The following is a 25192-nucleotide window of genomic DNA, read 5'->3' on the forward strand; positions in this document are numbered from 1 at the left end:
CCTGAAATTTTTGTTGACCCATACATCTACTGTGCCTTTTTGAGATGGATAAGCTTTGGAAGACACTGCATATACGAAGTTGAGACGCGAAATGAGCGAATCGGAACTATTCAGCAGTGTTTCATATCTGCAGAGTTCTTGTTAGTTTGAAGATATTTCAAAGACCTGATTGAAGGCAAATTACGTTTTTTGCACGCTTTCAAACGAAAAAATAGCGCATGCCTGCACTGAAAGTTGACCTTGGGCAACCCTTGAGTCAACCGTGGCGCAACCGTGTCGGGAACGGTGAAATTTTTACCGCGCCGCATTTTGCCCCCAGCGCAAGTTCGTAACAGTTTGCATATTGGATGCTTATCAGATCCAAGAGCCTGAGGGGTCGTCACCGGAAGGGTCAACATCAAGTTTCCATTTTTTTGACGCGTAGTGTCACATAACGTGTAAGTCACACGGGACCAGTCACATTTGGGCACCATGCGCACAGTAGTTGGGTGGATTGAGAGTAGTAGTTCCAATAACTGAAGCGAGATCACAGTTCGGGTCAGAAACCCCATGGATAGAAGATATTGCACACAAACTGTATGGTTTTTCAAGAAAACGAATAGTATTATTTATATTGTGTAGATAGATTTGAAATCACTGCGACATGCTATGGATAGGTACTATTAGTATTAGCACTAGTGTTAACAGTCAATTAACAGTAAAAGTGTGAACCAAGGTAGTAGAGAAGCTCGGGCTAATATCGCAAAATTAGATTTCCAATACAAACGATTCACCTTTGAGCGAAACGCTACGGTAATTTTCTTTTCTGTCCAGCAACAGGTTGTGTCAAAGGAACCGAGATAGATGATTTTCCAGAAACGTTTTGGTTCGAAGACAGCTGAACTCCGGCAGCTGCTGGGACCTTTGACGCACCATGCTGAATTCTGTTATTTGCACTAGATGTCGCAGCTAAGCAAAACAATTTGACACCTTTAAGGGCGAGGTCGACTTCAGGATATTGGCCACCCATAATCTTGGAGATAATATGGTCAGGACCAATGGATGCTAAGAATTCCCTTGCTTTCTTTTGTTTGTGGGCCCATTTTGAAGGTTCGATCACTGAGGGAAGTTTAGTGACTCGTAGGGTATGTGGGACTCTCGTTTTGATGGTTTGAAGTGTACACAGATCGCTGGCGTGTGCAAGTTGATGTTTGAGGTGAGTGCGACGTGGTTGAGCGAGTTGAAATTCGATGCTTTGCAGTGGCTCAGAGAAGAAATCATCCAATTTCTTACACTCTAAACAACCACAGCCCAGCTTCCTTAGGTTAACATTTGGGAAGTTGCTTTTTTGTCTAAGTATTTTGGCTAAGTATATAGCGATAAGGAGACGCATGAAGCGAGAGAAGGGTGGCCAACTCAAATCTTGTCCTTTCTTTTCTAGAAGTGTCCGAAGCCGAGGTAGCAAAGGTAAGTAAAGATCGTCAAATTTGCTGGCCATAGAGTGTTCGCCTTTAAAGGTTTGTTCAAAGAGAGGTGTACATACATCCAGGCCAGAGACCTGAATCGCAGTTTCGACGATATCGAGAATTCGGTCGACGTGGCTGAGCAGACGCGGATTGGGCATATAAATTGAGAAATAGTGACCAGGGTAATTGACAGTTGGGCCAGTGTTCCATTGTTCTGCAGCTGCCTGCAGACATTCATTGATAAGACGCTGAACTATCGCAGAAGCAGATTGGGCCCGAATCGGCGTTATTTGAGGAAGCGCGCTGTGTTTCCCGAGCAACAAGAGCTTGCCGTTGTAAGTGTAAAACCCGGGCAAGGGCAATACAAAAGGCATAGTTATCTTTCCTATTTACTATGTTTGGCATCATTCTTAACAAGAATTCAATACTCAGTAATAGATCGGATAGAGATTGGCTCATAACTCACAATTCTTTGAATAAACTCACACCAACCGTGTGTATAACGCTGACAAAAGTTGGTGCCTCTTCAACCTTTAGAGATATATAGGATGACAAGACTTGGTTTGACTGGTTTGCGGACCATGTATGCACGGTATGTTGATCCTCAAGAATTGCTTTTGGAGGTACCAAGTAGATGAAATTTATCCAATCTTCCAATGAGGTTGACTGGGAAATCAGGGTTTCGTAACTGCAGACAGGGATATCAATGAGATAATAGAAAATGGATAGGTCGTTTGTAACATACATTGCTCGTACATTCTCAAATGAAAAGGTAGCGCATGCATCGGCAAGCAAGGTCCCATTGGCAAGTGTGCATGACGGGGATTGTGCCATAGATTTCCAAATTTCCAGATCTCTCCATTTGATGGCGTATTCAAACACCTTTGTCACTTGTTCCTTGGTGAGAGTTTCACCGCCACTTCAAATAATAAGCATGATCCACAGTCGACCGTCTGTTGTCGGTGAGACAGCAGACAACTCGTTCAACTTCTGGAACGCATACGGAATACATTCCGCAGATGTATAGGAAGAAAGAATCTTAGTGCAGGCCTGTTTACACCATGCATTGACGGCTTTTTTCTGGGGTGCGGTTTTTGCCTTGAGAGGTAAAGAGGAGATGAAGGCCATCTGTTGAGATAGCATCGTGGAACTGGCCAAGACTGCCTGGTATCTGTGAAAACTAAATGATTGGAATGTCTGCAGGTGTCAGGGTACGTATTGGTGCCACCCCTATCCGTTATCGTTATCTGTTACGGTCCCACGCTGTCATGCCTTGTTCTATCTTTGTGTTCGGTCCCACGTCTATCGTTCTCCTGTTTCATCTATTGATAGTTGTCATATGTCGAGTACTCTGGTCCGGGAAGTAGTTACTCCGGTCTCCATGTATATATAGGGTCCTGGGGTCAGTAGTCAGATCCCAGCTTCGATATCAACTTGGTCTTTGGGCATTCTTCTCTCTTGACTTAAGTCGATTCCTAACAGCATATCGAAGCTACCCAACGTTGCCCTGGTACTCTATCCACTGCAGCGCTCGTCTACTCTACTCTACCTTGCCCCCACCTACTATACTCTATGGCCGACCCTCCTTCGCCTTACGATGGGTTCATGACAATGTCCCTTGAGGACCGTTTCGCCCTCCTCTTTAGGGCGCAGCAAGTCCGGTTCGACGCCGATAAAAAGGTTGACGACCGACTGTCTGCCATCGAGTCTAAACTCGAACGCCTCACGGCCTCTCTACCCAAACCGCCTGCCGCTCCCACTCCCTCTGCTCGCGCACCTCGCGCTCGACGCACCTCTAGGAAGGAACGCCCGGCTGCACCTACCTCTACCCCTACTACAGGGCCCCCGCACTCCCAATCCATCCGCTCCACTACTACCAAAGCCGCCCTCAAGAAGATCGTCGCTACCCTGTCTATTGCGGACGAACAGGCTGGCCACGTCATAGGGCGCGCGGGAACTGGCTTACGCCAAATCCACGACATCTCGCATGCAAAGATCTCGGTCTCCCCCGTCGTCACCTCCGGTTTGCGTGCCGTCACTATCAGGGGCACCGCTCGTGAAGTCGGTGATGCTCTCTCTGCTATCGGCAAGCGGATTGCCCGTCGTCGCATCCGCAACCCTAGGTCCAAGAAGCCTAAACAGCCTCCTGCGCCCACTGCTGCCCCTCCTACCCTCGTCGTTGAACCTCCTTCTCCTACTCCAACCTCGAGCTCTACCCCAACTACGCGGACACCCCGTTCCGGGACGGCTTCTCCGCACTCGCCCACTCCTACGGCTGTTGACACTCGCTCCAGCCCATCCTCGTCGCTCGCCCCTGGTTTGCCTATGGAGGTGGACGCTCTCAGGGCTCCGCAGCAACACTCTGACGGTTACTCTCGCCCCGGGCCTGTTCAGCCTAGGGAGGGAATTCAGACCGCGCGTCGTGGCGGTGGACCGCCTCGTGTCTTTGGTGCAAACCGTCCACGGTGAAGACCAGGTCGTTGGGACACCGACCTTTAGAGGGGAGGTGATGTCAGGGTACGTATTGGTGCCACCCCTATCTGTTATCGTTATCTGTTACGGTCCCACGCTGTCATGCCTTGTTCTATCTTTGTGTTCGGTCCCACGTCTATCGTTCTCCTGTTTCATCTATTGATAGTTGTCATATGTTGAGTACTCTGGTCCGGGAAGTAGTTACTCCGGTCTCCATGTATATATAGGGTCCTGGGGTCAGTAGTCAGATCCCAGCTTCGATATCAACTTGGTCTTTGGGCATTCTTCTCTCTTGACTTAAGTCGATTCCTAACAGCAGGCATCAAGAGTGGCGCGAATATACATACATAGTGCATACATTTTTGAAAGAGAAAGTATCCCAAATTTGGTGCAGAAAATCAGCACCTACGACTTCAAGAGCACAAGGTTTATGTTGCACAATTTTCTCCAATATTTTGAGATCTTTCCACTTGAACGCCCGTTTGAGCAGCAGTATGGTTTGCTGTTTACTAAAAGGTCGCTGATCATTGACTAAAATATCAACCCAGCGGAGATCTTCTATGGTCGGTGTGATAGATGGTGATTCCATTAACTTGCGCAGTCCATAAGATGGACCTCCTGCCTTATACAGCACACTTTCCACTTTGTCCTGTTTAATAAAAACAAGGACGGTACGCCGATAGTCTAAAATGATTGAGCCAATGTCGGCGCACATTTTAAAGATATCGAGAACTTACAATATTCCATCTGAAAGAAAAATTGGTATTTGCAGATAAATCAAATCAAAAGACGCTCACAGTTTCTGCCGAACTATCATAGTTGTTCTCATCAGGTGCTATATTCTCAAATGATTTCTTTGGAATAACAAAATCATCGCCGAGATTGACAGTTCCAATGGAAAGCAAAGGCACACCATCTAAGCTGACGACTTCAGTGAGCCTAGTGGTGGTGCCGGATACTGCACCCATTGTCACATCATCATCTCCGTCCTCGTCCTCGTCGTCTTCGTCTTTGTCTTCATAGCCGTAAAAATCAAAATCATAAAACCGCTGCCGCTGCCGCTTCCTTCGATAGTAGTCACAACCACCATAAATACGTTCAGCCGTGCCGGATTTTGTGTGATTCAACTTCGCCAGAATCAGCTTAAAACCCATTTCCTCTGCAACAGGGAGAATTTGAGTAGCTTTACTGCGATCCACTCCACGGAGTGAATCCATGCCCCGCTTAAGGGTTTCCATGTCGTATTGATGGTGAAGAATGCAGGCCATCATATCGTTGTCTGAGCCTTCCTGATATTTCTTGTCTTTCCAGTTCTAAATAACTTGGCAAAGAAGCATCATCGGTGACATTGAAGGTAGGATGGGATACGGTAATCCAGAAGATTGATCATGTATGAGGCTGTAAGAGAGGGCCAAGCGATATCCAGAAGTCAATGGTTTGATTGCATGCTTGACGTCAGTGTACCAGGCAACAAGGGTAGTGGATTGCAGGGAGTCTCGAGAAAGATCAACGGATTTGGTGATGGTCATATGGGAGAAAACAACCTCTCCTCCACTGTGGAAAGAAGGGAGGAGAATGGTTGCAGATGCAAACGCCCCGATTACTCTTTGGGTACTAGCAAGAAAAAAAAAAACAAATTAACCAATCAGCTTTGGTGGAGATGAAAATGAACCCTTACTCCTGACCGGGCGTAAAACATGCCGTCCTGTTGATTTGATGGGTTTTCAGCAGCATTTCAACGAAACTTGTCGATAGACATACGTGGATCCACTGTCAAATAACAACAATTTTTGTAGTTCCATCTTAGGAGGATGAGCTCCTATCTTTACGCCTAAGGACTTGCAGACCTCTCGAGACAGCGTGTTGTCAACGTAATTTTTCCAACCAGTGTTACCGAAGGATACCAGACGCGAATCAATTTCCCATGTATCTCGTACAGCTTGAGGAGCGACATTGCGCTTTCCTTTCCCTGATAATGCTGGTGCAGAGCAATTAGCGATAATGGCTCCGGCATCACGGTTGGTTAAGGGTAAACCAACAAGTCCAAGTCCAGAAATAGACATGCAAGGGTTTAAAGCGTTAGCCAGAGTAGAGGCATGATAAAAATTGCCTTCAAAAGCCGTGTTAGCCTCATTAGTGGCCTTCCAAAGCTCGTCCTGAAATTAAGAGATATGGAAAACCAATGAAAACCGTGACGTTCACAAAAGAAAGCGAGACAGACCCGTAAGTCAGCACCTTGAGGTTGTGGTTCCATATTAAGTCAGCACCTTGAGGTTGTGGTTCCACGTAAGTCAGCACCTTGAGGTTGTGGTTCCATATCTTCTCTCTTCCAAGTTTGACCTAGACTGGTAAGTTGCGCGTCCAGGTAAAACTGGGAACGTGTCGAAGTTGTAACCTTGTGGTTGAATTTTCACTCATGACGCGTTCTGTCACAACACATGATTAGTTTCAACTTTTGGGTGCTAAGGTCACACAAGATGACTTCGGCGCATCGACAAACAATCGTTTCCCAAAGTGAATGGCGTGCATCAGGACACACAACTGCGTAGACTTTGATTGAGTCCAAATCTGAAGTGAAATTATTCTAAGTGACAACAGGTGTGAATTCCGTCCAAGCGCTTGCCCACCGTGAGACATTCTAAAAATGCCCATTGTTTGCCGAGTTTTGCCGTCTTGTTGAGCAGTGTTGAGCCCACAACTTGGTTATAACTTCGACTTGCTTCACTGTTTGATGGCCCTTCCTTGTACACAGGAATACGCATCTGTATCTGCATTACAGTCTTGTATCTTATTCATTATCGCCAGTACAGACTCCTACGGATCAGTGCCTCATTTTCGCCCAAAAGCTCGAGAACAATCTGACGTGCATACATGGCGCATGGGCATCTCCTGGTGTTCTAGTTAAAATTTAAGTAAGTTGTCCGTTCGTATCTCCATCAACAAATGGTAGTATAACGCTGAAGCCGTTGCTAATGGTTACAGCAGAAAAGCCAACGCTGCTGAGAGGCCGGCGAACACTGGACCAGTCATCCCGGTCCCCTTGAACGACAATGCGCCAGATGAATTTGGTTTAGTCGCCACAAATTCTCCAGACTGCGCTGTCTCGGATATGCCAGGGACATCTTGTCCGTCTAGGACAGATAGTGTCAGACGCACTTTCATACAATCTGGCTATCTTTTTTAGACTTACCCACGAACGATGCACCGCATGTGTCTGTGATAGGAGTCTGTGCCAGGTTAAGGAGATTGGCGTTTGGAAACACCTTTGCTGCAATGATATATGCTTGCTTGATGCACCCCGTGCATGCGATATTCTTGTAATCTGAATCTGCGAGCGTCTTCACCTTGCCCAGCAAGGTCGGCAAGTCCAGGTCTCCCTTATTGATAGTACCGACGATCGACTGGAGTGCAAACAGTGACTCTGGCACGCATAGTTCATTTGCATTGTCACTAAAGAAGGACAATTCCGTGGTCAGTCATCATAATCTGCACCTCGCATGCCACCAAACTTACTCTTTCAAACAGGCAATCTGTCGAACAGTCGGGTAATACTGCAATACCAGGCCCTGAATGACATCGGGAGTGAATCCAGCGCTGGACGCGCCGTACTTGTTCAAGTCTTCTGAGCACCCAGTCGTTATATTGGACACAACGTCGGAAAGCGATGAGTTAGTGCAAGATCCCGACGCGCACAATCCCGTCAACCAGGAGTTGGCAACCTCTGGGATCGTTTTGTTGCCCGCGAGAGCGTTTAGGGTCAGAGTGCCGAGGTTCAAGCACCCCGCCGAAGGAGACGACAATAATGTCTGGAGGGTATTCTTGCAAGACGATGATAAAAAGTCTAGGACACTATCGCAAGCCATCAGTCTCAAATCTAATCAGCTCAATTCTTGCAAACGGCGCACACCTTCCTGCAGACACAGCACTAGTTCCTAGGATTGCTACTGTCATAAATATAGAGGTTTTTCGTAACATCATGCAGAAAGTAAATGAGGTCGAGAGCTTCTTGAATTAGGGGATTAAAAAGGACTGCACAGTGAGTCTCAAAAAATCTTTGTCTGCAATTTATACCCTTCACTTATCATGATATCAGTGCAACGAGTTGATGTCCCTCTCAATATATCGGCCATTATTCCAGGACATCGCAGCACCCCACGGTCTTGCTCTGCCGCACATAGACAAAGTATTCTTTGCTGTCACAGCCTCATTGTTGTCGAGTCGGGGTGTAGTAACCGTTTCCCGTCTAAACTTCTCGCCTATGCAAATAATGACGGGTTGACAAAGGGATTATAAGCCCTTGGTGTAAGAGTTTTTTTTTTGGAAAACACAATGACTGGACCTCCCTTTAACGCCCCCTCGAGGCCCAACAATCTCGTCTGCGCCTACAAATATATGACGGAAGGTTCTCAGCCTTCATTCGGTAACTTTCTTCTCAATATCCATGCAATGCAGTAGTTATGTGATATCATCGAGGTGCTTAAATATATGCACTTTGACGTATCAATAATCATTGACGGTAGTTGACTGAGATGCATTGTAGTATCGCTTTAAATATAGCAAGGAGTACGGGAAACGGGAAAGGCGAGGCTTATGAATTGAGTCATAGCAATGCAAAAATAGCTGTATAAGATACGAAATTTCATTCTTTAACATAGTATACACCTAACTGCAAGCGCCCGCCGTGAGTTCCAAGTTATATCAAATTGGTATTTCCAAGACAAGAAAAAGTCCCGTAGATTAGATATATATAGGTCCATCCTCGTACATGATATGTCAGTAAGATATTCAACCGTAAAGCTACAAAGCAAAATCATTACGAGGCTAACATAAGGCTTTTAAGCCAAGATGGCGAAAAAGCTTGAAATAATGATGGCAGCAGAAGCGCCGAGTCCAGCAAGGGCACCACGGGAAGAGGCAAAGCCAAGAGCACCACTGTTGTTGTTGCTGTTTTGGCTACCGGGAGTAGCAGTAGCAGAGTTTGCGGATTGGAGAATGCCAGCAGGGGTTTGACCGTCTTATTAAAAGAATCAGCGTCAATGATGACGTTACAAAATTAAGAGAAGCAAGTAATTTACCTGTGAAAGAAGCCCCACACTGCTGGTTAAGGTCAGCATCAGCGTCAGACACGAGGGAAGGAAGGTCGGTCTTGATGACGTTGTATGCAGCCTTGATGCAGTTTGTGCAAGTAATGGCGGGGTCGGTCAGGTTAGCAGTAGCAGCAATAGTGGTGATATTTTCAAGGGTAATGGGAGAGCCAGAGGCTTTTTCAACGTTAGTGAGTGTTTGAGTTATGCAGTTCGTATTTCCACTGCAATGATAAATATAAAGTCAAAACCGGCGACAAACGACCGTTTTGTGAGAAACGCACTCTTTAAGACAGACGACCTTCCTAACTGTGGGATAATATTGTTGAATAATGCCAGTGATGCTGGGAGTGAGACTTGCAGAAAAACCAAGGGGGGCTAGGTCAGAGGCACATCCCGTGGTGACATTTTGGACAACTGCTGAAATTGTGGCAGAAGAGCAAGCGGGGGCGGCGCAAAGGCTGGTAAGCCACTGGTTGATTGGGTCGATAATGGAGCTCGACGAGGAAGTAGCCGCCAGGGCTACGAGTGATCCTGGGCTCAAGCAGGCAGCTGCATCTGGGTTAGCGGCCACGCCAGTAATGGCAGATTGGCATCCGGACGAAATGGAAGGGATCCTGAGAATGATGTATGAGCAAACTGAACAGGCTAAGTTTGGAACGGACATACGACTGGGCAGAAACGTAGGAAACGAGAGCAGCGAAAGCAATTGAGCGAATCATGATGGTGGGGAGAGAAAGAAAGAATATGGAGCGTCCTGTTGTCCTTTGCAACCGTTTTACTACATTCAGAGACACGTGAAGCGGCATCACCTTGCCGCTTATATCGGTCCACCTTTGTTATTCCGAGTCCCTTGGCCAGCATCAGCCAAGAAACCCCGCATAACAATACATGCCGTCGCAGTGCAGTGTTGTGGGCGCCCTCTTGTCAAAAGTAGCTTTGGTAATACCAGTTGCGATACTTTGATTGCCATCATTACGCCGAAAAGACCGGACAGTACACCTCAAACACTTCAAGTACTCTTATAAGTACTGCGGATGACCAGAGATCCGCAGAGAATATGTAGAAATACAACAACTTCCGGCGCCAATGTATATTACTTGAACTACCGTAAGATTAACCTACTTTCGACTCTGACCCTAAAAATAGGACAGCATTAGAAGTCTGGTCCTACACAATCTGTCATTTTAAAGAGACGCCTTTCACGTAACTATCCATCACTGATCATGGTGGACTTCAGGACTATTCTCAAAGTCGAAGATCATTCACGGTCCCAACGCTCTCTCAAGGATATATTCACTGGCCTTGTAGAAGAGTGTGTCATGGTTCTCGGTCTTGGGTGCATACTGATAGAATTGTAGACCAAAGCAATACCCATGCAGAAAAAATCGCCGTCATTACTTTCTGGTTTTCGAATCAGTGTCTGCAGCAGAACACGCCTTTTCCCACAAGCGCAACTTCGAGGATGTCTCTGTCTTACTGGTGAATTCTTGTTCTATGTTGATCGACCAATGTAAGGCAGATGTGCATTTGGATCGAAGCTCTAGAACGACCGAGGAGCATCCTGAACATGGAATTGCAGCAAAGATTGGCGCTGACCCTACTGGAACGTTCAATCCCTCTTCATATATCACGCCGTCAGGATCTTTTTGCAGGGAATTGGAATCCCCTAAAAGTCAAAATGACCGAATATATGCGCATTCTAGCTCTTGTGATGCGCAAAATGATCTCCCTTCATATGGAAGAAGGGTGCGCACATTCCCTGACAATGTCGCATTGTCTGTCCAAGACACCGCAACCATAGGAATCCCTCTGCGTCATCATTCACTGGATACTAGTCTGGCCAGAGGTTCACGTTCAGGACCAGGAATTTCTCTACTTCCAAATGGACCAACAGTTGCGACTCCTTTGACTTGTGACTCGCGGATTTATTTGAGTCTATGCGGCGAGATTATTGCCTACGACTTGAACTCTGAGCCTTCAAACCCACAGGTTGTCATCGAACTTCTCAGAGCAACTAAAAGTGAACGAGGAAACTATATGATAGCTGGAGCCTTCTATCGCCGTATGGGACATCCTCAAAGCGCGAAAGCAGTATTGCTCTCGATGCTTGAAGGTACATACACGATACTAGAAATATTGTGACAAATACTGACAACACGCAGAGTTCTCAGGTACAATTGACTCTGAATTCCTTCGACCCGCATATCTTCTATTGTCCGGATGCGAACTCGATATAGCCAGGGTAAACAAAGCGGCTAACACAGATGCATCTGTGCAGTACGCAGCGGCCCAGACATGGTTGCAAAAGGTTTTTGGGAAGTCAAGATCTCGTGATGTCTCATCTGGACAAAAAGAAAACCGACAAGAATTGGGAGCGGCGAGAAGCGCCGCAGATAACCGAATGTGTACATGCGGTGGAGAATATAAAAATCCAAAGTTTCGAGGACAGATCAATATCATGGAGCGCGAAATTCAATGCCTCAGAGATCGGAATACAAATCAACAGAAACAGCTGTCCAATTTGCGGTCGTTGAAGCGCAAACTGGAGGACGATGTCTTCTATGAGAGGGATATGCGTCGCAAGTATCAACGCCAATTGGAGGATTTGGAAAGAATATATCCGCGAGAGAGGGAGGCGCATGTATTGGAACTAGCCTCGGGGCACGTAGACAGAGCATGATTAGGGAACACATCGCTAAATCAAATTCCCAGAAAGGAGTGCCTCCTGCTAAATTGAGCGACTATACAGTTACTCCGGCAAACGCCGGAGCCTCAAACCTTGATTTTGTGTGTACACAACAAGTACAAACAGTAGCTCGCGAGGTGAGATTGCCTGAGCTCGTCGTCGAACCACCTCTAACGATTTTGACAGTAGGCCCCGCCGTCACCTCAAGAAAAAAATGGCCACCACTCTCCCCAAGGATATCTCGAAGCTCGGCAGTGAGGTTAAGCTTTTCGGAAAGTGGGACACCCAGGAGTGAGCATGGCAGAATTTGTTCCATGGAATGCCGGAAAGCTGACTAGGTGAATAGTGTTGAAGTGAAGGACATTTCCCTCACCGATTACATCCAGGTCCGCCATGCCGTCTACCTCCCCCATACCGCTGGCCGCTACGCCAAGAAACAGTTCAAGAAGGCCCAGATGCCCATTGTTGAGCGTCTCGTCGACAGGTGCGCTCTGTGATGTCAAATTCGCAAGCCAGGATCTTATATTCGTTCAGCTTGATGATGAAGGGTCGCAACAACGGCAAGAAGCTCCTTGCTGTCCGCATTGTTGCCCACGCCTTCGAGATCATCCACCTCCTCACCGACCAGAACCCCATTCAAGTCTGTCTACATTCCGCGATGATACGCTTGCACTTTCTGAACTTTGCGTGATTACAGGTTCTCGTCGATGCCATTGTTAACACCGGCCCCCGTGAAGACTCTACCCGTATCGGCTCCCAGGGTACCGTCCGTCGCCAGGCTGTTGATGTCTCCCCTCTGCGCCGCGTCAACCAATCTATCTCTCTCCTCACCACTGGTGTAAGCATATGTGCTGATAATTTTTTGTCTGCCTTGGTGCTAAGCTGTTCAAAATAGACCCGTGAATCTGCTTTCCGCAACGTGAAGTCGATTGCTGAGTGCCTTGCTGATGAGCTCATCAACGCCGCTAAGGGATCATCAAACTCCTACGCCATCAAGGTTCGTTCCAATTTTTTACTATCTTTCATAGTTTGTGACTTCATGTTTTTTGCAACCAATAGAAAAAGGACGAGCTCGAGCGTGTCGCCAAGTCCAATCGTTGATTTATTTCATCGATTTTATTGTCGGTCTTTGGCTGGTTCTGTAGGACAAGACTACAAAAGGGAGACTGCAGTGTACATGTCATGGAGACAACGACCTACTGTTCTTTTTTGCATGCGAGAGAGAAGTTTTCTTTTTTTACCTTTGTTTTCACATCCCAACATGACGCCCTCCTGCATTTAACGCTCTATGCTCTCTTGTCTGTAAGTACCTATGCTAAACCGATATGCCCATTTCCTCGCATCAAAATATAAACAATCCTCGCTGCAAGACACAAGTGGTTGAAGAGGAATTAGAAGGTCCTCGTAAAGCATCATAAAGGGGTCTTTCTTCATTTGGAAACTTCTAGAGTATCTGCTGTATATTGGCTCCTTTATGCCTCCCGCCTGTTTAGCGTATGGGGGAGCATTGCTTTGTTTAGACCAGCCACCAGCTGTTACTCAATCTTTGACGGCTCTCCGGCATTTTTACTTGCGAAACCCCCATGCGAATCAGAGCGTCATACGTTTCTGTGGGTGTAAGGATCTTCTTCCATCACTCGGCTCTACAAAAAGCGCATTCTCTTTTCTCGATAGTTCCTGGTCATTCCAGCTCCACAGCCTTAACAGAGCAATCGAACAAGCTAAAACTCTGAAAATGGGGTCCAGGCCGTAGATCTGACTAGTTTTTATCACCCTTCATTCTATCCTGCCATGATGCTCGCGCTGCAGATGCGTATAATGATGATGGCTAGGGCCTGTGGCGCCTCTGATACACACATATGGCTTAGAGGCGCTCTTCGTTCACTAGCACATAACTTAGACTAATCGTCTAGACTTGGTTCAGAGAGGGAGCCATCCAGTTGTCTATGTCAGCGCCAATCCCAAAGTTGTACATATACTCATGATTGGTGATTCTCCACCTGATCAGACGGTACAAGCAACCTTAGGGACAATCTTTCCTCGGATCAACGAGTCCGACTTCTGTACGAAGGGCAAATATTGGCTCACGGTTCAAACGTTCACATGCTATGCCAATACGTAGTTCGCGCCTTACCATGAACGTGTGTAGTGGGGTTAGGTCTTTTTCGTGACTTGACTCGGTTGAGGAAGGGATAATGTGGTGGCCGTATGGTTAGGTTAGTTTAAGAGAAATTGAACGCCTCTGACAGGAATCGATGACTCGTATATTTCGTCAACGAAATGAATCCAAAGCGCCGCATATGGATATGTGATATGTATCTCACGCGAAAGCCCCCCACCACATTATATTCAATATTGTCCACACACACAACACACTGTACCTGGATGGCTTTCGCCAGTCAAACTTACGTACATGCCCAGGAACAAATGTGCAGGTCTATATGAGGATTCGCTATTGAAATTGCTGAATTCAATTGAAATTGTACAATTGAAAGAACCGTACAGAACCGTACATAATTAATTTCAAAAGTCGGGCGGGCGGGAGCATCGTACCGGCATGATTCATTCGTACCGTCGTGCCTTATACGGTTACGCGTCTATTCTAAGATGAGCGGTATGCACATATAGCGATAAAGACTTGCAACGGAATGAAGCACGGGCGTGAGGTGAGGAATGAAGCACGTTTCAGTGATTGCACCGGGGCCTTTCACGGCCACTTAGACGCTGACCGGGCGGGGTCACACAACAGACTCAATTTTTCGGGCACGCCGCTCTGTGCGCCAGCCATGCACCGCCCCATCTATGTGACCGTTGTCGTTCCTGCAAACAAACCAACAGACGGTACGGTACTACGGTCATGAGTCTCGATTCGTGATTGCTGTCGTCAAAATGGTACTACCGTACCGTACCACGGCGGCAGACACTCCGTTTCGCCCACGCGCTGACGATAAGTAATCCGAATTACTGTACTTTATCTGGGATACCGCCTTGCCGCATCAGAAAGTCGCCCTCGAACAGGTTAAATTGCGACTGTATGATTTTCCTTTCTGCCGCAGCTACTTAGCCAGCCATTGCCCAGCCATGCTGGGTAGGGTTTATCAGTACACGACATCATCGATCGTGCACCTACTTGATACTACTTCGGGCCCTCAAGGCCTCGCGCTTCATCTTCAGCTCCAATGGTGTAGAAAATCGAACGGCTTAGTTGGTCACAGCCATTAGGTCAAACTTTCAAAAACTGTCAAATCCCAACCGAGAAAAAACTGAGTCATACGCACAATGAGAAATATATTATGAATACCTATTACGCTTTGTCCGCTCTCGTTCCTATGCAAGTGCACCACATGCAAACATGACAAGTCGACTTTCTATCTGTCTACTGGTCGGTAAATATCGTATCTTACTAAGTCAGTGCCCACGAAACAACGTTAGTCATAAGTATAACCGAGAAACAAAACAATGGTAAAAATCGAGGCGGTACCATAACAGTTGTTAGTCAACGCTCAAAGATTTTACCAACGCAACGCCATGACATGACGTCTGTTCAACGTTTCCTTTTTGTTAATTTTGGTTGCAATTTGAGTCAGATGCACTTTTTTTTCGTCACACAGTTTCGTAGTTGATTCTTTCCAGGATTGGACTTCAGGGTCCTTTCTTTCTTTTCATTAGAGACACAAGCACAGTGGATTACAACAACAGCAGCGTGAATAGGCGAGAGAGAGATAGAGAGAGAAAAAGAGAATTGGGATGGGATTGTAACAAAAAATATAAAAGTAGGGAATATGAAGAAAGAAAAAAGAGAAAATAGAGATGCAGCCAGGTATAGAAGATGAAGAGCGGGATGGAGGGGAATAGGTGATATGCAGATTGAAATATAAGTGAGGAGGAGAAAAAATAACTTGAAGAAACTTGGATTGAATGTTGTGTGATGTGATGTGATGATGAATGATGAATGGATGATGACGATGAAGGTAGGCGGTGTGTGTGTGTGTGTGGCGTGGAGAGGATGAGAGAGATAGAATAGAGACGAGTTATCCAAAAAGATATATGGTACACGATAGAAATGAATATGCAAAAGAAGTGAAAACAGATACGTGAAAGAAAAGCAGAAACGAAGAAAGACTTTGCGGAAGCCGAGGGGTGGGGGACGTTTAAAAAAAGAACAGAAGGAAATAATGTATGAAGTAGAGAAGAAGCACGGTGGATATGATCAGTGAACAGAGAAAAAGTCCTCCACGATCCGCGTTTTGGGTGGTAAGCCAAATGAACAAGGAATAATTAAAGTATTGTGGTGTGAGTTGTCCGTGTTTGTGTGAGATATGCGGGGAGTAGCGACAAGGGGGAGCAGGAGAATGACGAGGTGGAGGAGCCAATGACAGCAGGTATCAGGTGAGATCAGGCAAGGCGAGGAGTGGATATATCGTCCAAAAAGGGTGCCAGGGGAAGAGCGGGGAAACAAGAAACACGGGAAAAAGAAGAAGAAACCCGGGAAATGGCCTAGAATCTGGAACGACCTCGGGGGGCCAGGAGCCACTGTACAGAATAATCTCCCAAGGTTGCAGATGGAATGCGCACGCATTTTGCCGTGACGTTCCGAAAATAGGTACATAGGGAACAACGGAAATTGAAAGCCGATGGCGATAAGTCGTAATCGCTTGCTCTGAACCAAACAGCGGCGAAGGAGGCTCCCGTGTGTTGCATGCACACTACGTGATGAATGATTGAAGGAAGTCAAGGTGAGGACAGATCTAAAAGGCCCTCTCGTCGCAATACTGCGGTAACAGTGTTGCCAAGACAATTTCCATTTTGAGAGAGAGCACACATACACACGCTCGGGAGGATTGGATTCCAAGATTTCCCGGGTTAACGAAAATGAGAAAAGAAAGCACCAGATAAATACGATGAAGAAAACACTGATGAGGAATAAGAAAGCACGTAGGATGAATGGGTAGAGAGATCGACCGACGACAAATCGAGACCGGTATTCATAAGTGTTTGGGATCCAGGGAAATAAAGGTGACTGATGATGATAAACAGATCCACTGATTGAAGAGGTGTCGTCGTCGTCGTCGATCTAGAATATTCGTGTGGATAGGGGGAGAATAGCTTTTCGTGACGATTTTCGTGTTGGCATCTAAGAAGTACAGGAGGACATGAGAGAGCAGGAGAGAATAAAAAACGAAAATAGGGCTCGGCATCGTTTGCGATGATTTCGGAGGCTAAAACGTCGTTGGAAGAGTGAACAACCTGGCAATGGCGTCGGCCGGTGCCGTTGCAGAGAGATTCATTCCGAAACACGACGACACAGCATCGCGATTCGCCGATCTGAGTTTTCGAATCGCTTGCAAGCAAGCGGGGAAAGAGCAGAGGGGGGTTTTTATTTGGCATTTCCAAAGGGTTTCCTACCATTCCGAAACGAGTTGAGGAAGAGGAAAGATGGAAATGCTGACTAGTCCTACCATACACCGGGATGGGGGGACAGTTAACAAGGATATATGCAAGCCATGGAATAGCCGAATAGATTATAAATCCAAGGTCTAGGAAGAACCGAGAGAAGCGGTAATGACAAGTCATCGTGGTGCTCCTGAAGGGTTGCCGACGCTCCGTTGTGATGGTGCTTGCGAGGTATAGGTTGGAGGAGGACCTTGTCGTTGCGAGTGGGTAGCTTGAGTATACGAAGGCGGTGGTGGATTAACGGCGGCATCCCCAGGTTTCGGCTTGGGAACCGCTCCTTCGAGACCCTTGTAACCATAAGCCTTGCCAAATTCCGTGATCATTGCCTTGCCCATGAGACAAACCCATCCAATGCCCTCTCCATTAACACACTGATCCGGCCAATACAACTCGCCCTCTTCATCTTCAAAGTCCGGCTCATGTTCCTCCGTGGGAGACAAGGTGGAATACATCATACGTGCCCAAGTCTGGGGGAAACACCGCCTGAGAATTGGGAGATTCAAAGTCTGCTGGGACGCCTGAGTGCACCAAACAGTGTGGTTATAGTTTGTTGTCAGATCCTTGAGGCTCTGGACTAGGGTAGAATTGATGGGCTCCCCAACGTTCGACATGGCAGTCATGACATGCGGTGGGATCGGGGTGGTACTTTCCCGGATATATTGTGGCAAGAGCTTGAAGGGCACAGAGCCAGTATACTGAGACTCGCGCGACGCGGCGTGGTTCGCAGCCTGTGTTGCCCGAGTGGCAGCATTGGCAGTATTGTTTGAAGGTGTGCCCTCATCTCGATTAGCAGGCGTCGAGTTTGAACTGCTGGGAGAGGGCAGCATAGGTGGAGCCTTTCCATTTAGAAGGCCCAAGCTTGCTGCGAATACAGGATCGGCTTCCACAGCCGCGGCAGCAGCGGATGCGATCTTCTTTTCAGCACCCTCCAGAACCTTATCCATATCGGCATCCAAAGAGTTGTGCACGCTATGATACATGTTTCGGCCCCGAATAAAGGCCTCGATCATGTATCTGGAAATACGGCTTAGGAAGGAAGAACAAACCAAGGTTCGAAAGAGGGAAAACTTACACCAAACCGAGGAATGCTCTCTCTGCGTCACTAGTACCTTCTTCAATCTGCCACTTTTGTTTGCACCATGACACAAAAGGTTCAATGGTGCTCCAAGTCTGCACGATGCAAGTGCGCCTGCCGTAATCTTTATTCCATATTGAATAAGTGAAGCAGACAAGTGCGTCAAGGAGTTCCAATCGGGCGATCAGGCCGCCATGCTTGTGATAGGGCGAGCTAGGATGAGGAGGATCTAGAAGAGGACGATGCTCCTTGTGCCCTGGAGGGTATGTTGACCAGAAACGAGCGTCTCCGGAGTACTTTAGTATACGACCTGCCTGGTGGTATTTGTCGTACAAATCGTCGAAATGCCTGAAGGAGGGCCTGCCTTTCTTGGGCCGGCGGATGGGAACGTCTATTGTCGATCCGCGAGGGACGGGAATGACGATGGGCTCTTCCTCCCTGACCTCGCCGTCCTCGGGCTCTGAGCGCGCGGATGCGGACAGAGGACCGAAATTGGACTGACGGTGGGATATTGAGGGTGGTTGGGGCTGCTGGGTCTGGGAAGAGGACTGATAAAGGGAGATATTGGCGGATTCGGTTGGAGAGGTGGAGGGTGGATGACGCTGTGTAGATGTTCTCGATGGGAGAGGATTTGTTCTGGGCCGTTTGACGGGGTCAGAATCGGTAGAAGAGTCTATTTTCCGCTTGAAGCCGACTACCGGTGAGGCGGCACGGGAAGGTGGGGGCGAGGGCGGTAGGGTGGAGGGCAAAGGGGTGCCCAGGTCGCCGATCATCTAATGTAAAGAATGAGGATGGAGGATGAATGAAAGGTAACTGGATGCAAACGAACCTGAAGAGCCTTGTGCAGCTGGTCGCGAGTCCATCGCCTTGGAGGGGGGCGGTGTAAGCAGCGTCGAAGGGTGAATCTGTGTTATACTCACCGTTTCCTGAGTCGTGCGGACGAGGAGGAGGAAGACGGGTGGGAGTCGTCGGGCATGACTGAAGGAGGGGGGATGGTGGTGGGAAGAGGACAAGATGAGGGACTCTAGCCAACGCAACAATGAATTCAGAAAGTGGGTTGTGTCACCAATCTGTCACTGCGTCACAGGGCCCTCCAGATACGAACGGTGCCCCCGCAAACACGGCCAAACACCGTCCGACATGCATTCCTGCTGCCCACTGCCCACGCTGAACATCGACCACCGTCAGTCCAGTCCAGGCGAGCTCGTCGCCGCAAATCGCCCCAGAGCCAGTCCCAGCTGCAGCTGCAGACTGCCCGCCAGTGGTCTCTGCGACGAGGAGGGCTGAGGTAAGCGATTAAAGTTCCGAATCCGTGGATCCCGATCTGGAGATTATAGAGTGCCAGTGCGGAATACAGAAAAGTAAGAGGCAGGACACATGTCTCCCAGGCATGCGAATTTCATACAGATTCTAACACTGTCATTCTAGTTTGCATAGGCCACTGGTGCCTCCTACTACTTTGCTAGTCGTCCCGCTAGAATGTCTGCCCCAAATCGGTCTTGCCCGCACAACTCGCGGTATTGCCTTCCCAAGAGGTCCGGGGTATTTACGATCCCAGTCCAAACCAGGCCCACATGACGATCTTATTCTCTTCTACCATCAGAAAGAACGCCAGTCCCGTCTCTTCCAGTCCAAAACCTACGGTAATTTTCCTGCTCAGATTGCCCCACTCGGGACTATGAGCACCTCTCTATGACGATCGCTTTTGCGCGCACACTGGGCCTCCCTACGCGGAGGATTAAAAATACCACGCCACCCAAATAGGTCAAGTATGCACCTCGGACCATTTCTTCTTCCACGACAGCGGGAGTTGATCCTTCACCAAGTACCTCTGCATTCCTTTACCTTTCAGGTCCACATACCACCTGTCGTCGTATTATATATCGCTGACTGCACCTCTGCTCTCCTCCACTCTCTACTCCACAAAATGTATCCCCCAAAAAGCCAAAACAACCACGCTGGATGACGCCCCCCCGCAAGAAGCAGGAAACCAAAAGTGACAGCAGCATCACGTCCGTCAAAACGGATAAGATACATGCAACAACTAGCCCAGCCAATCTTTGCCCGACTTCCTAGCTTGGGTGGGAAGTCAATTCCTCAACCCGTCTGACACTGGCATTCGACGTAGACCCGGTACATCCGGGACATGAATTGATGGATGGTAAATGCTATACAGTATGATACAAAGATATCAATCCCGTCCGAGTTTCGAGTTCTCGTCCACACCCATACGTTACAGTACATAAACCATATGCAATGCACATTTATCCACTCCAACATGTACTCGGCACAGTGGACAATAAACGGGTTTCTTTCGATAAGTGAAAACTCCGGTAACCAATTTTGCCTCCCAAGGGCTCAGCTCACTTCTAAGCTCAAGCTTATCATCCAACCAGCCTCCGGAGTCCACATTGCCGTCTGTCACAATCTACGACGTTCTTCTCCCGCCGCAAAAGCACTCCTTGATTCAGAAACGACCATAAAGTACCAGGGTTAGGGCCCATAATACAAGTTTGTTCCAATGATGAGCATTCCCGTGGTACACACCGCAGACAAGTCATCGGGCATAAATCGGAGGCGGACTCTGCGCGAAAACACCTGATCTCCTCCAGTTGAGCCCTGGGAGGATAGAAAAAGAAAGAAAGAAAAAAAAAGCAAAAAACGCGCTCCATTAATTCCCAGAGTACATGAAATCATAAATGCGATATTCATAGCACAAAATTGAATTGACCAGAACAAACCAGAACAGAACAGAACAGAACCAAAGTTCAAGCGTAAGGAACCCTGCATCATTCCCCGTCTTCCTTCTCCCGACTCTTCTCTTCGTTTCAATACTGTACACCGATACGCACTCCAATCTTCATACCCACTGACTCAACCCATAAAACATCGGAAAGACACACAGACACACAACATGACCCATCCAGACTCGGAAACGCCAATCGGAATCCCCTCTTCAAGCTTTTGCATCGAGGAATGTCAAGTTTATTTCCGTCGAGTGCACCCCCCACTGAGCTTCAATCAATTATATCAACCAACAAGGATAGGACATTAACTACATACACGACCCCGAGGCCCCGGAAAACTCCCGAGAAAAATAAAAATAAGAACATAAGTAATAATATAAGATCAGGGATCAGGGGCGTCGCGATCACTTTTGCCCTGACTCGGCTGGGGGGGCTGATCAGCCTCATCTTCCTTGTTGTTTACGTATAAAATAAGCTCGGAGAAATGATGGGTTAATTCACCCCTCACCAATGTCTTTTTCAGCCATTTTAGCTGTAGTGCACTTTTCTTTTGTATCTGAAAGGTTGGAACGAAGAGAAAAACACTAGGAGGACCAAGAAACACGACAATTTGCAAAAGGGCCAAGACAAACGCGGAGGCAATATTAATATCACATCCCTTGAAGGGATGGAGTCCCGCTTTTTACTCCCTTTTAGCTTCCGTTAACCTTTTTTTTGCTTGGAAGTGTCAAGACTCAGCGAACTGAATATTGCTTTTTGCATGCAAAGCCCACGCGACACGCGGAGAAACGGCGCGACATGCGAGCACAAACGAAATTTCTAAAAGTCTCCAAAGGACTCTAAAAGGAACCGCATGAAAAGCCACCTTGAACGATCCACGACAAAACGGCGGCGGCGAGGAGAGTCGTGACGCACGATGCGCATCTACGTATCGGCCAAGTGGCAACAACGCGAATTATTATGAATGATTCTGATTCTGATCCTGATTTCCGTCGAGCTACGCATATACATCGACTCAGAAGCGTAAATAACGAGGTTCAAAGAAAATCTCAAGTGATAATTCCACAGTAACGAACGGAATACGCTGCTGGGACTCGAATAACACGAACAAATCGTTGGTACATGCTACAATAATAACCATATAGTACCCGTCCTAATGAACTGTATCATACACCCAAAACAGCCAAAAAGCCACCGCGAAACTCTTCTGATTAACTGAGGTGTCCCGTGTCATGTTACCCGCGGGAGTACATGCGTACGACGAGTACGAGCATCAAGAGCATGATCATCATCGTCATCAGCTGCTATCCAGCCAACTACATATATCCAAAACCCCAACACCGACGCTGTTCCATAGACCGGTTCCTGTCATCAAAAGTTGACGATTTACGGGGCAAAAGCGGCGACTCACCTCGCTGGCTGGCTGCGCAGCACCGTTACCGCCGTACAAAAAAGAAATACAAACTCCCAGGACAATGGGAAGGGGGAGACCAAAGCATGAAAGTTTCCCTTCAGGGTTCTCGCTGTTCAGGATTAGTGGAATTTAGAGGTTACGAAGTTGATCATGATCGTTCTCGTGACGGATCCATAGGCCTTACCCCCGCCAATCCCTTCTAGAATTTAATAAGAATAAGGTATCATCAGTACACACACTGATCCACTCAGCCACCTGTAATGCATCACTTACCTGCCTAATAAATCCGAAGACGCCAAAAATCGCGTCCCTTGGATCGTTTACAGAAAAACGAAAAGCAAGTAAAACGCTAAACCACAACGGGTCCGGTATAACTTCGATCTGCAACCCAATAGAAATTCTTTTTTTCCGACTTCAACGCCAATTCTACCTTGTCAAAAGTCAATTGCTCGTTGAAATATATCTCCCCGGTATTTCCGTCACGTCAAAGTTTGCTGTTCTGTCTGACAGGGGGTCGGTCAGGCTTTCAGGACAGGTGAATATACGTATGAAAATACGTAGTCATGTTTTCAGGGCAAACAAACATGTCAGAAAGTCTCCACCTCTCCTCAGAGTCCGAGTCATCTCAACAACACATATACAACATGCATCACCCGCTGCCAGTGTCGAGTAACCATCTGCAACGTGATGGATCCTCTCTCTAGCAATCCATCTGGCATCCGTCGACCGAAAGGAAAACTGAGCTCAAATCTATAAAGACACGAAAATCCACAGATGAGACTTATTGTTCGCAACACCTCGGAAGGTGATAACAGCCCCCTCACCCGCCGATGCGACGCGTCTGAGCTGCCATTCCACCCGTCCAACAAATTTTTTGAAAAATCAAACAATTGACACACCCACAAGTTCTATATCAAGCCTGACTAACCGGCATCTCCCAGGCTCGAGGGGTAGAGTACAGACTCGATGTCGACCCTGCACAATAAAATATATTTGTATACATCTTCTCAATGACAGGAACAGGAAGATGGATTAAAAACACGCACATAATGATATAAGTGGCGTTACTTTGGCGCAGAAATTGAGAACACATCCGCTTTTCAGATTTCCCAATTCCCATGGCCTTTGAATTAGATGTTCTTTTGCTCGGCAGGGACAACCCTGAACAACCACCCCCACCCCCGCCTTTTGAATTTCTTCGCGGAACCATCCGATATAGAAAACCGAAGCAACACAAAATATGTTACAAGTGGCGCGCGCTTCTTCGTGTTTTTCTTCATTACACATTATTCCCAAATTATTCCCTACTTGAGCGCTTGGAAACTGCGACGTGACCATGCCCATGACTTCAATACAATACCAAAGGGCATATAAAAATGCAATCTGTTACCAAACACCAAATTATTAGAAAGCCGGCCGAACCTGCCTGCGCGCCTTTCGGGTGGAAACGAAAAAAAAAAAGTTGCACCCTTTCATTTATTTCCATAGAACCGCAAGAAACTCAAAGTCCCAAAACCAGAATCGAATTCACCCGCGCTCCGTTCCACGCAAAAAACAATAAGTTGAGGCGAATGGGCAACGCAGGCGATACAAAGATAGGCACTATGTATCCAGTTGAATGCGTATAGCTACCGCCCGCCCGCGTCTGGGCGGCGGCGTGGAACGGCATCGCCAGTTAGGTCATCCCATCATTTCGCAAACTAGCCCTTTCGCACCTCGCGCCCGCTGCTCCTGGCTCCACCAGTCAACCGCAAGCCTGACAAACTGGGATATACCAAAACGACGAGTAGTTATCAAGTAGTAAGCATCGCATGGGTCTGCATTACATTCCTGTGAGAAATAGACTTCTGCATGCCGAAACCGAGAAAGGACACAGAATGCGCCAGACCCAGAGGGGGGAATGATCCTTGAGACCCGAAGTCTCTGTCTCCGTCTGATGTTCGTAGTCAGCCCACCCTTCGTTAACCCCAGATACCCAATTAAGAAAGGGAGAGCTGATGTCCGATATGCCAGGTTATACACTAGTCCATTTCCAATTATCCAGCTGAATCGAGTGAAAAGCAAAAGAAAAAGCAAGGCAAAGAGGCAAAACAGAGTGTCCCTTCCGAGGTTTAAACACAACGCAATCACACCACCGGCGTCTCTTCGGTCTTGAATGCAGGTGGAGCAAGAGGCCTAACCCAACAGAAACGCGCATGAACAGAATTGGATTAAAAGAGGACCATACAAGGCTCGATCAGGCTCGATCGGCAGAAAGCGTCTCCGGGAATGGGGGCAATAAGGATAAACTGACCCATCTCCCATCAAAACCGGGGAACATTAAAGCCTGAAGGCCTGAACAGTAGACAGATGTGGGGGAGACGGTAAAGGATGGAAGAGAAGAAGAAGTGTGAGGGTGATCATGAGCAACATGTATCGCGTGCCATCCAAACTCGCCACTAGCTCCACACCGCTGATCAGAAGAAGCCCCCAAAAAAACAAATCACACCACCCATTCCTGTCACTGTGTCCATACACCTACATAAATGAACCCAAGACACAGGCACTCGGTGAGAGAGGTGAGTGAATAGAAATTTCGGATAACGGATTACAGTGCTCCTGCACAGACGCAAATGCGCTGGGTGCAGCATATATCCCCGGCCGAGGGAAGAACAGAGTGCTTTCTTCCTTTCCATTCCATGACGCGCGTTTTTTCGTCTACGACCCTCTATACCCGCATCCCTGCCGCACTCCACCACACGAAGGACAATCGCAACACAGCCGCGCGCGCATGCAGGCGCGCCGTGTGTGGCGACCGCTCCCAGCCCGAGGA

At 47.6% G+C, this 25192-nt stretch overlaps 8 protein-coding genes across 8 annotated transcripts; 3 read left to right on the forward strand and 5 right to left on the reverse strand.

Annotated features, from left to right (window-relative positions):
- Nucleotides 1-787: 787 nt before the first annotated feature.
- On the reverse strand, nt 788-2573 carry JR316_0001917 (uncharacterized protein; the record flags this gene model as incomplete). The annotated part of the gene is made up of 4 exons (XM_047887715.1): nt 788-1825; nt 1938-2133; nt 2191-2364; nt 2389-2573. 4 exons carry the CDS (start codon nt 2571-2573, stop codon nt 788-790), a joined length of 1593 nt encoding a protein of 530 aa, XP_047752638.1.
- Nucleotides 2574-3017: 444 nt separating this feature from the next.
- On the forward strand, nt 3018-3914 carry JR316_0001918 (uncharacterized protein; the record flags this gene model as incomplete). The annotated part of the gene is made up of 1 exon (XM_047887716.1): nt 3018-3914. The coding sequence occupies one exon, from the start codon at nt 3018-3020 to the stop codon at nt 3912-3914; it is 897 nt and encodes a 298-aa protein (XP_047752639.1).
- Nucleotides 3915-4239: 325 nt separating this feature from the next.
- On the reverse strand, nt 4240-6171 carry JR316_0001919 (uncharacterized protein; the record flags this gene model as incomplete). The annotated part of the gene is made up of 6 exons (XM_047887717.1): nt 4240-4566; nt 4715-5230; nt 5462-5531; nt 5596-5622; nt 5679-6073; nt 6139-6171. The coding sequence occupies 6 exons, from the start codon at nt 6169-6171 to the stop codon at nt 4240-4242; spliced, it is 1368 nt and encodes a 455-aa protein (XP_047752640.1).
- Nucleotides 6172-6893: 722 nt separating this feature from the next.
- JR316_0001920 (uncharacterized protein) lies at nt 6894-7895 on the reverse strand (the record flags this gene model as incomplete). The annotated part of the gene is made up of 4 exons (XM_047887718.1): nt 6894-7048; nt 7108-7367; nt 7431-7766; nt 7825-7895. The coding sequence occupies 4 exons, from the start codon at nt 7893-7895 to the stop codon at nt 6894-6896; spliced, it is 822 nt and encodes a 273-aa protein (XP_047752641.1).
- Nucleotides 7896-8752: 857 nt separating this feature from the next.
- Nucleotides 8753-9723, reverse strand: JR316_0001921 (uncharacterized protein; the record flags this gene model as incomplete). The annotated part of the gene is made up of 4 exons (XM_047887719.1): nt 8753-8931; nt 8993-9225; nt 9286-9618; nt 9671-9723. 4 exons carry the CDS (start codon nt 9721-9723, stop codon nt 8753-8755), a joined length of 798 nt encoding a protein of 265 aa, XP_047752642.1.
- Nucleotides 9724-10227: 504 nt separating this feature from the next.
- JR316_0001922 (uncharacterized protein) lies at nt 10228-11684 on the forward strand (the record flags this gene model as incomplete). The annotated part of the gene is made up of 4 exons (XM_047887720.1): nt 10228-10316; nt 10520-10750; nt 10840-11117; nt 11167-11684. The coding sequence occupies 4 exons, from the start codon at nt 10228-10230 to the stop codon at nt 11682-11684; spliced, it is 1116 nt and encodes a 371-aa protein (XP_047752643.1).
- A 220-nt stretch (nt 11685-11904) lies between these two features.
- On the forward strand, nt 11905-12791 carry JR316_0001923 (ribosomal protein S5; the record flags this gene model as incomplete). Its single annotated transcript, XM_047887721.1, has 6 exons — nt 11905-11981; nt 12037-12174; nt 12225-12330; nt 12388-12528; nt 12586-12687; nt 12750-12791. 6 exons carry the CDS (start codon nt 11905-11907, stop codon nt 12789-12791), a joined length of 606 nt encoding a protein of 201 aa, XP_047752644.1.
- Nucleotides 12792-17260: 4469 nt separating this feature from the next.
- On the reverse strand, nt 17261-19195 carry JR316_0001924 (uncharacterized protein; the record flags this gene model as incomplete). Its single annotated transcript, XM_047887722.1, has 4 exons — nt 17261-18158; nt 18217-18992; nt 19049-19085; nt 19140-19195. 4 exons carry the CDS (start codon nt 19193-19195, stop codon nt 17261-17263), a joined length of 1767 nt encoding a protein of 588 aa, XP_047752645.1.
- Between the last annotated feature and the right edge of the window lie 5997 nt (nt 19196-25192).

Source organism: Psilocybe cubensis, chromosome 2 (genome assembly GCF_017499595.1).
Source record: "Psilocybe cubensis strain MGC-MH-2018 chromosome 2, whole genome shotgun sequence".
Classification (NCBI taxonomy): Eukaryota; Fungi; Basidiomycota; class Agaricomycetes; order Agaricales; family Agrocybaceae; genus Psilocybe; species Psilocybe cubensis.